This window comes from Petaurus breviceps, unplaced genomic scaffold (genome assembly GCF_028583685.1).
Source record: "Petaurus breviceps papuanus isolate PSGF00001 unplaced genomic scaffold, PetGlider_PUasm1.0 185, whole genome shotgun sequence".
NCBI lineage: Eukaryota > Metazoa > Chordata > Mammalia > Diprotodontia > Petauridae > Petaurus > Petaurus breviceps.
The window spans coordinates 40861804-40872539 of NW_027185797.1; the positions used below are offsets into that span (position 1 = coordinate 40861804).

A 10736-nucleotide genomic window follows, 5' to 3' on the forward strand; every position below is an offset into this window, starting at 1 on the left:
GAGTTTCCAATTTAAAGGGCCCACTCTCTTCCTCTGCCCCCACCTCTAGCCCCCACTAGGACCCAGCAGGGGGTCACCTGGTGGAATGGAGAGAGCCTGAGTTTCAGTTCTGGGTCCACAACCAATTTGCTGTGTGACCTTGTGCAAATTACTTGCCCTTTCTGGGCTTGGTATTTCTTTCCTGTGACATCAGAGGGTTGTATTAAACTCACAGTCTTTTGGAATGCCAGTATGATAAGGGTCCTCATAACACAGAATTCCAGAGCTAGAGGTTAATGAGTACTGGTGGGGGAATAGGGCTTGTCCAGGGCCACAGAGGGAGTAGCCAACAATCTTATGTGGTGGGACAAGCCCATGGAACCTCAGAAAGGTGAAACCAGCCAAGATTTTCCACTCTGACTTATTTTACAAGAACAGAGAACAGGCCCAGAGAGGCACAAGGTCTGATCTAAAGCTGTTGTGGACATCCGAGACATAACAGGACAGCAAAGCCAATTATAATTTGATAGAAGTGTTTATTAAGCGGCTGGTGACTGCCTCCCCAGTAGGGAAGACAGCACTGAGTCTTCTGAAAGGAATACTTTTATAGAGCTAGGTGTTGCTAATAAACAAAATGTGGTTCCAAGGGGGGGGGGTACCATTTCTAGTAAAGTCTTGGGTACCTAACAAGAACAGACTTGTATCTGGGGTATGTTTCTAGCAGCACTGGTCCCTCACTATTATGGCCTATTAGGTGGTTTCCAGGGACCCTGAATGGGGTCCCCTTCCAGCAGGTTTAGGGGGCTTTGGTGTATAATTTCTGATGGTCACTTCAAAGCCACACAGCAATGATTCTAATTATGTTGTGTTATGAGTTCTACTATTCTGTCCCCTGAGTCAATGGTCTGATTCTACAATATTTTTGTCTATGATTCTGGCATTTCCTTTCATTATAGGTGGGTGGGAAGTCATGGTGAGAATTAGAAAAGTGTATGTGTGTGTATGAAGTTTCTCTGTCTTCCCCTTCCCCCTTTCCTACTAGGGAAGAATTGAGGCAGGATGAGCCTGGGGACTCTCCCTTCTCATCACCTTTGCTCCCCACATAAACACACCTTTGGAGAAGAAAACGAGGTGAAACTGATGAGAAATTTACCAGCTTTGTTTACTTGAACCTGACTCCCTCCTAAGCCCAACCCTAATCTTAAACCAATCAAAAGCAATAATAGCAGGGTTGGGGGCTCCACCCTGGGTTTTCTTCTCCCTTTTGAGTTTTTCCCATCTATGTCAGTTTCTGTCTTCTTGGGTGTCAGGCATGAAAAAGGCTGCCCCTCAAATCCCCAGCTCCAAGTCCTTCCCTTTCCCCTCAACTGGACAGTCTTAGGTCAGCTTGGACAAGCTGTTGAGTCCGGGGAATGGGATCACTATTGGCATAGGGTGCTCAAAGACAGAAATACTGGGCTTCAGTACACATTGGAGTTCAGTCTCTCGCTCCAGGTGCTCTCGTTCTGATGCTTTAGGTCCTATTACAAACAATACTGAGCTCTACTCAATGATCCAACTCTGGGGTTTTCCCTGGAGGAAAAGTCCGCCAGCCAGTCCACAAGCATTTTTGAAGCACTGAACTTAGCACTGGGAATACAAAGAAGGGGAAATACAGCACCCCCATCTTTGAAGCCAGAGGAAAAAAGTCTGGAGAGGAAACTGAGATCAGAACAGAAAGATAGGCATGGAAATGGAGAGAAAGAGAGAAAAGATCAAGTTGACACAGAGGAAGAGACAGGAAAACTTTAGTTTTTTGGGGGGTTTGTTACAAAAGGACCAAAATACAAGTGGTGAGAAATTCGGAGAAAAATGAAGACAAAGATGGGGTAAGAAAAAAAATACATGGAGGCAGAGAAAGGTATGGAAGGTGACAGATATACAGAGATAAAGACCAAAGCAAGACACATCACTTCTCTAGACTTTTTTGTAAAATGAAGAATCTGATTGAGAGGGTCTCTTAGAGATTTGCCCAAGGTCACATAGGTTCTTTCTAGCTCTAAATCTATGGTATTAGAGAAAGAAAAGAGACGTGGTAGTTTGAAAGATGTAATTTGTCCTTCACTTTTGAAGAGGACCAGTGACATCACAGGGTGATGTCTTGATTGGTTCATGATTTGGATTTAAGTGACACAGAGCTGCACTAAGTGGTCAGCCTCACTCTCTCCCTGAGTCATCAAAGTTCAGTGGCAGGACAAAAATAAAGGATGGAGATGATTCCAGACGCAGTGGACGACCCTGGCATCTTTGATGCCCAATCAAGCTCTTAACGCCTGCTTTAGTTACCTTTGTGGTTGTTAGAACAAACTGTTCTCATATACCTATTCTACCAGGGGAAGTCTTCACATGCTGCACATGCTAGATATGCCCCTAACTCACTGCTGCATTTGATATCCTTCAGTTCCCCTCAACCTGGGTTAGCCCATTTATTAAAATGTGGTCACTGCATATGCTTCTTGGAGACACAGGTGAAATCTGGGTTCCAGGTGGACCCCAAAGGTGGATGAGCAGCTCCAAAAAGTCTCAGTAAGCCAGTCACACCAGAGGTGCTAGTAGTTTGAAAGACAAGAGTTACAGAGAAAGAGAAACAGACAGAGCTAAAGAAGAGAAATAAGGTTAGAGATGGAAGGAAGTTGATGGAAGACAGAGATGGAGACAGACAACAGTGGAGATGGAGAAAAATGTAAGCTACTTGATGGCAAAGACTATGTATTTTGGTTCTGTCATTCCCTTAAACTTAATTCATGTTGATTGGATTGAACTGGATGGAGAGAGGTTTAGATTAATGGGAAAAGATGGGGAAAGACATAGGGAGAGAAACAGAGATGGAAATAGAGTCCTAGGGGCAGCTAGGTGGCGCAGTGAATAGAGCACCAGCCCTGGAGTAAGGAGGTCCTGAGTTCAAATTCGGCCTCAGACACTTAACACAAAAACTAGCCATGTGACCTTGGGCAAGTCACTTAACCCCAATTGCCTTCCCAAAAAAAGGCAAAAAAAAAAAAAAAAAGAAAGAGTCCTAGAGGAACTGCTAGTCTAAATACTATGACCCTAAAATAAGGACAAAGAGGGAAAAAAAGGGGGAAACCAATATACACACAGGCAGAGGGGCAGAGAAAGAAGTGAGAGAAATTGTGGCAAAAATTTTCTCTGGTGAATAGAGCACCAGCCCTGGAGGCAGGAAGACCTGATTTCAAATACGGCCTCAGACACTTAACACAAAAACTATCCGTGTGACCTTAGGCAAGTCACTTAACCCCAATTGCCCTCCAAAAAGCAAAAAAAAAAAAAAATTTCTCTGGAAGGGTTGAAGCTGAGGGAGGCAAAACCAGGGGAGCTCTATGCCCTTGTACCCTTGAGTTTTCAAGGGGACTCCCCTCCACCTCCTCCTTAAACCACCTGACCCTGGCATCCCTCTCCTTCTTCCCCTAGGCATCCCCCCATTTCAGTTTGGCCATCCCTAAAATGAAGGGGCGAGTTGGACTCTGACGTCCACACTACATTTTCTGACCTAAGCCCCATAACACCGAATCTAACACTCTCACGGTATCAGAACCTGAGGACCTTCGGCTTCAGGCCACAGATCGGCATCCAGCTTCCCTCCCCCCTCCTCCCGGACAAAAAACGTTCCATTTGGACAGCGGAAGTCCAGTGCTCCTCCCCGCCCCATACACACACCTGTCATCTAGTTTCATATCACGTCTCTTTCCCTCCCCTTGGCAGAGGGGGAAACTAAAGATCCGAGGGGGAAACTAAAGACCAGAGGGGGAAAGAGATTTGTCTAAGAGACAGAGAGACAGGGACAGATCTCCTATGTATTTCAGATTTCCTTCCATCTCACCAAGAAACCGAACTACAGGGATGAAGGTCGAGACGGTGTGGGATGGAGAAGCAGAGATAGGAGATTACGGGATAGAAGCAGAGGAAGGGAAGTGTGCAGAAACATTGGCCATTGCTGGCTTCTTTGCTGAGTGCTCTGGGACCCGAGCTGGTGGATGCTTCTTGGAATTAGGGTGGGGGTGGAGGTGGGAGGGTGGACCTTCTAGCTACATTTTGGATCTTCCTGTCCCAGGCCCTGTTAACAGTTACCGCTCCCGCCTTCTCCCCCAAGCCGGACCCCCGCCTCCTTGCCGGTCCCCGACACCCTCCTGGCTCAGTCAATCTGGGCCCCGCCACAATGCACCTAAGGGACCCGGCTTCTCCAGTTCGAACCCCCCCCCCCCCTTTCCCCAGCCCATCCTCTCTTCTCGAATGTCGAGATGCAGAAACAAACTTCTTAATGGACCCATCCCCTCCCTTTTACTCTTCCAATCCTGGGCTTCCCACTTCTCTAGGGCCAGGCCCTTAGAATAGCTCCTCCTCTCCTGGACCCCGCCTCCTTATCTCGGAACCTGAGTCTCCAAACTGTCTTCCCCCTTTAGGTCCCAACCAAAGTTTGGATTCCCCTCGCTCCCTGTCCTGCACCCCTCCCCACTCGAAAACTTTTCACGCCCTAGGAAGCAAACATTTGGGAATCAGAGGGGGTCCCAGCCCCGGAGAGAAGTTTATTGAACCCCAGAGGGGGTTTGTTTCCGTGGGGGGACGGGGAGGTGCATCCGGCCTCGGGGACTCACGGGAGCCGCCGCCCTGTGTTCGCAGCCCTGAAGTGGGAGCCCCAGTTGGGAGAGAGGAAAAGAGGAGGGGGAGAGATGTCACACTCAGGCCCCCACCTTCTGTCCCACCGAGGCTCCTCCCCACCGCCCGCCCCGTACCCACACCAGCCGCCTGCCCTCTCTCCTTTCCTTGAAGACCGGGGCCAGCGGCCACACCTTTTGCTCTCTTTGTGGTCGTGGTTCGATCGGTTCTCAGGGCAGGTGCAAGAACCTTTTGTTGGGGGAGGGAGGAAAGGTGGAGTTACGAGGGGGGTGGAGACACCCCCTACCATCCTGCCCCCAAGTCCCTCCCTACCAACCACACACACACTCACACAGACGTTCCTCCAGCGTGTAGATATCGTCTTGCTGCGGACAAAGGGAGAAATGGAGGCTTAGAGGGCCCCTCCATCCTCCCTTAGCCTTCCCGTCTCCAAGCTCCTCTTTGACAACTCTCCCCGAAGCTCCCCTCTCCCGCCCCACCGGTCGTGTCACTTCGGACGGGTCTCCCTACGCCCCGCCCCTCTCTATCAGGCCCCGCCCACCGGCCCTGGCGCTCGCCTTCCTCATTTGCATGACACGCCCCCTCCCTGCCAGGTCCCTCCTCCCTCCTCCCTCCTCACCAGAGATTCGTGGCGTTCCTTAAGCTTCAGTATTTTCTTTTTAATCTTGTCATTGTCCCTGTGGGAGCAGGTGGTAGAGGGGCCGGAGGCTTCAGCCACAGCCTCCTGCTCTCGCCCGCCCAGCCCCCGAACCTTTTCTCCTCCTCTCCCTTTCCTCCCCCTAGTTCTGCTCTGCCTTCGGGATGTGATGGGGAAGGAGGGCGGGCCTCCAGGACTTTCTCCTCGTGTCCCCATCGCAGCTGGATGTCCTTCCTCCCGCCCCCGCCCCCGCCCCCGCCCCCCAACACATCGCCCGCCTACGAAGCGGGCCTCGGCCATCGGAGGGGAAGGGCGCCTCAGTCCCCTTCCCTCTTCGCAGCCACCCCCTCCCTGAGTGCTTGGGGCTAGGTTTGTGCTGGTATTTGTGGGTCGCTCACCTGAGCAGTACCTCTTCGGTGGATCTCAGGACTGACATTAGGTGCAGGGGTAGATGAAAAGAGAATCATATTAGAGCTGGAACCTGCCCTTCCTACCTACTGCCACCCCCCCCCCAGGCCCTGCACCCCCCTCCCGCATTCTACTGTACTTTAACTGTATAAAAATCCTAGACTCTTAAGGGTGAATCTTAGAACCAAAGTCTTTGAACAGAAACAGAATGCATGTCAGAACTGGGAGTGACTTTAAAATATCAGAGAACACTGAATGTCAGAACCCGGAGAGGTCTTGACATTCAGTGCTTGGGGGAACTGAAAACTTAAGAAAGAGGAAAAGGATTATTAGTCCAAGGTCATGTGGGGATAGAGGCTAGAAATGAGGTCTGCTGACTAGCTGCTAAGTGTTCTTCGGGTGGGAGGCTGACTGACTTGGAACTTCTTCGAGCAAAGGGAGCACAAGCTTAGGGTCTCAGAGGAGAGACCCGTTAGCTTACCATCATTCTCCTCTTGTAACTTCTCATTCTGGGAGGTTTGATGGATCCAGGACAGGGAGGGACAAGAGAGACGGATGGTGAGATCTTGCTTTTACCCTTTCTTAAGGACTAACATACCATCTCTGTCCAGTGGTCCCCTTAGGTGACCTGAATTGGATTCACTCTCTACTCTCCCTCTAACTTCAGTTAACCTGCACTTAATCAAACTCAATGAAAATATGACAATGACCCCAATAGAGTTAAACACTCATTAAACTAGGCTAGAAAACTGATGTCCACCTGGTCCCAGCTTTAACCCTAACACCTCTAGACCACCCAAGACCATATCAACAAAGCTAAGCCCTAATCATATCTAAGAAAGGGGATAGTTTCTGAGACTCCTCCCCTCCTGTTTCTGCCCCAATCTTGGATCCAGCCCTGTACATTTAGACTCTAGCCCAGACCCTATCAACTTGACCGTAAGTCTAATCTACAGACGGACTCTAACTTCAGCCAGATTCCCAAAGCTCAGACCATCAGGTACCTCTGAATTTGAGCCTAACCTCTAACCCCAAAGAGTCTAGATTTCCAACCTGCTAATCAAGTCTGCCCAGTCCTCCCCTAGCTTTCCAACTTCAGATCCTAATTTAGACCCCTAACATTCAGGCCTAATTTTGACCTGAATCTCTAGCCCCCTAAACCCAGTCCCTTTCCATATAGGAAGAAGGGGTGTTGAGATCCTCTGCTTCAGGGGACCCAGTGGGATGGCCAGGAGCCAGGGACTGGCTTCCAGATCCCTGGATCACCGGTCATAGTCCTTTTGGGAAAAGCCCTGCTACAGTGTCTGAAACTTCACCCCTCCCCCACTCCTCCCACTGTCCCCCAGGCCCAGGCCCATGAACCCACCAGTTTTTTCAGGTTAGCATTGGCTGCCTGTAGACACTTGATCTTCTCCATCTGTGGAGAGAGCAACTGGGAGGCTCGAGGGTTTGGGCCCCTTACCCCTCCTAAGGACCTGCTCACCTGGGGCCCTGCACCCCACTCCCACACCCCTCTTTCTACCCCTCCCCAGGGCTGGGGGCCCCTCTTGGGTCAAAGCGTGAATGGGGAGGGAGAAAGGATGAGGGGCTGGGGAGCAGCCTCACCAGTGCACAGTTTCTCCTCTCTAGAGACACGGATTGAGTCCCTCGGGCAGCCATACGAGCTGGGGAGGGACAAAAATTGCTGGTAAGGCTGCAAAGGACTGGCCCAGCCTCTGGCCCTTACCCCCTTAGCCTATGTCCTGTATTCCCTTCCACCCCCCTTGAGCCTCACCAGCCTTGGACTAGGGGGTAAGGGGTGGGGTCACTGATTATCCTCTCCAGGTCTGGACCCCTCCCATGATGCCCCACCCAGGCAGGAGGCCTCTCCGCTTTATGCTGTCATGTAATGACTGTGAGGTCATAAGGAGATTTCTTGGTTGTGGGGAAAAGGAGAGGGGACAGAGGCTGGATTTATGGCTTCAAGGCCTAGGTAGTGGGGAGTATCAAAATCCCTGTCATGGTCCCTAAAAATGCCTGTGAGCGCTAGAGACACCCATGTAGACTCACACTGAAACAGAGACTCTGAAAGATGTGGAAGACTGAGGAACTGAGGAGGGGGAATGAGAAACAGAGAAGGGGAATGCTGTGGGGATGGAGCGGAGGGAGAAGGGCACTGAAGAAGACTGATGTCCAGAGAGAAGACACAGGGACAGAAAGAGGGGACACAGAGAAGGAAGACTGGTGGACACAGGAGGACAGAGAGGGGAACACTGAGGGATGGGGAGGTGACAGTAGGGGACAAAGAAGAGGGATATTGAGGGACAGAGCAGAGAAACTAAGGGATATGGGGGGAAGAGAGGAAGAGGCGATGAACAACAGAGAGAGGGACCATTGAGGGATCTGATGGGGAGACCTAAGCCCAGAAAGAACTCAGGCATCTTCATCCTCTGTAGCTGGCACCATTCCATGTAGATATAGCACTTGAAAGGTTTGCAAAATGTTCTATGGATATTATCTCATTTGATGGTCACAACAACTCTAGGAAGTTTTACAGATGAAGTCTAGCCTCATACTCTCCTTGAGTCCTACGTCTCTGTCTTTATCCCTGCATCTTTCTGACTTTCTCTCCCAGTGATCTTAATTGAGCTTGCTTGCCTCTCTGGGCCTCTGTCTCTCCAATGTCCCTGACCTCTGTCTTCTCTGAGTTGTTTGGTGTCATCATTTCTCTGTGTCTTTGAGGCTTAGCTTCTGTCTCTCTTCGCTCTCCTTCCTTCTCCATTCTCTTTGGTTTCTCTATCCCTCTGGCCCCATATCTCTCAGGTCTCCTTGTTTTTTGGGTGACCATAGATCTTTTCCTTCCGGATGCTCAGGGTTCCCTTTCCTAGACCATGGTTCCTGGAACCTTCCTCGCCCCCATCTCTGGGGGTCCGATCATCTTCTTCCCCTCCGCCATCCCACCTTCAGCTGTGATGAATCTTGGCTAGTAGCCTCCTACTTCCTACTCAAATCCTGGGTCTTCTTCTTTTATCCAGGCACGCCCCATGACACCCCTTATAGAAATGTCATAGAGCCCTGAAGCCCAATACCCTCATTTTACAGATGAGGAAACCAAAGCCCACAGAGGGGAAGGGGCAAGACAGGCATCACATAGTGAGTAGTCAGAACTCGAACTGGGGTCGTTGGACTTCCCATCACATCAGGCTGCTTTCTCCCTTCTTAGCCAGGGAGTGTCCTCCTAGGCTGGGGTGTGTGAGGGAGACCACCACATGGAGTCATCTGGTTCTTCTCCCACCCCTGCCCCAGGCCCAACACCAGTAACCACCCTTCTTTCTTCCCTCCAGTCCCCTCCATCCCAGCTCCCAATTCTGTTGAGTCTCTTTCTGGGATGTTTTTTTTCCTTTTGAGCAAAAAACCAAACCGACTACCACCCTGAAAATCCTCCTAGCTTGAGTGAGCAGAAAGGGAAGGGACTGGCCCTGTTTCCCACTCTTTGCCTTGATCATCTCCCTAGGACTCCCATTTAAGTGTCAGTAGAGTCAGGAGATTTGAAGGGTGGGAAGGGAATTCTGGGGCCACCTCCATGAATGGAGCCCACATCTCTTATATGGAGGAGGGGGAGAGCGAGTATAATGTCAGATGGTGATGATGGAGATGCTGGACACTTGGCTTCCCTGTCTTTCAGTCTCCTTTTCTCACCCAGTGTTTGACCAGGTCTCTCAGACTTCGTTCCTTTGTCTCTACCTGCATTTCTTCAAATCCATCTTGTTTCTGTCTCTTTCTCAGTGTCTGACTCTTTGCACCTTGGGCTTTATGGAATCACAACATCAAGCCTTGGAAAGGACCCAACAACCTCATTCTTCAGATGAGGAAGGTGAAGCCAAGAGATGTTAAGAGATTTCACCTTTCCCAGTCATTCTTTTGATATTTTTTTTTTTGAGCCAGGCGGCTCTTTAGAGACTAATTTAACTTCCTTCATTTTACAAAATGGGAAACTGAGGCCTAGGGAAGGGAAGGCCCTTGCCCAATGTTCCACAGCAAATCAGGGGGAAGAGCCAGGGTTCAAACTGATGCTCAGGGCTCTCTCCTATAATGGCTCTCCATCTGTCATTCTCTCTGCCTCTCACTCTGCCTCAGTTGGTCCCTTGTCTCTTTGCATCTTTTAGACCCACTGGAAGAACCTTATTGCCTTTCCATCTCTCTTATATCCATGTTTTCACCTGTTTGTTTCTCTGTGTCTGAATATTTCTATGTCTGTGTGTCTGTCTCATTGGGTGTTTGTAATGGGACACCTCTGATTGTGTCCAGGGGACTTTGTCAAGGGGTGAGGAGAGTGTGTGGTTCTGATTGGCTCCTTTAGAAGTACCCTCTCTCTCCCTGACCCTTGTGGGTCTTTGCCCACAACCCCTCTTGGAATTAGGTCTTTCTCCACCCCATCCCCTTGCACAGGGCCCCTGGGGGGGGTCTACTTTCCATGCAGACCCCTTTCCCTTCAGTTCCTCCAGGGCCTCTGGAGGATCTTGCCCCCTTCTGGATCCCTAGGGATCCCCCAGCTCCCCCTCGGAGTTCTCCCTCCCCTCCTCCCCAGGGTTCAGGGGGTGGTGAGGGAGTGGGGGGGAATGGGTTAAGAGAGGTGCGCGTGTCGTGGGATGGAAAGCAAAGAACACAGCGTTAGACACGGATGTAGAGATGGACGTTTATAACGGCAAAAAAAGGTGAGTCACTGGGGTAAGGGAGGCATGTGGGGGGAAGGGGGACTCAGAGAAGGGGAAGGGTCATGGAGCTAATACACAGAGCGCTATCCACACAACGGACACTGGGCAGTGGGGGGAGGGAGAGAGGGGCCACGGCCCAGGCATGGCAATGGGGGAGTGTTGAGTGGGGAAGTGGCGGCGAACCAAGGTCCAGACAGCGGGCGGCGGCTTGGGCGAGGAACGAGACCAGTAGAGGAGGGGAGGAGGAGAGAGAAGAGAAGAGATGGGAGGAAATGAGTGAGTGAGGGGGGGAGGGGGAAAGGGGAGGGAGGGGGGGGAGGGGGGGGGGGGGGGGGGGGGGGGGGGGG

General features: G+C 50.9%; 1 protein-coding gene and 1 long non-coding RNA gene across 2 annotated transcripts in view; both read right to left on the reverse strand.

Moving 5' to 3' along the window:
• Window positions 1-3685, reverse strand: part of NANOS2 (nanos C2HC-type zinc finger 2) — a 3971-nt gene extending 286 nt beyond the window's left edge. Inside the window, exon 1 of the mRNA XM_069088236.1 lies at window positions 3561-3685. Coding sequence (XP_068944337.1) covers window positions 3561-3685 — 125 coding nt within the window. The remainder of the gene's footprint in view (window positions 1-3560) is intronic.
• An 836-nt stretch (window positions 3686-4521) lies between these two features.
• LOC138161542 (uncharacterized) lies at window positions 4522-5179 on the reverse strand. Its single transcript, XR_011168405.1, has 3 exons — window positions 4982-5179; window positions 4824-4878; window positions 4522-4655 (listed from the first exon to the last, which is right to left on the reverse strand). It is a non-coding gene; the product is annotated as an uncharacterized lncRNA (long non-coding RNA).
• Window positions 5180-10736: the final 5557 nt, after the last annotated feature.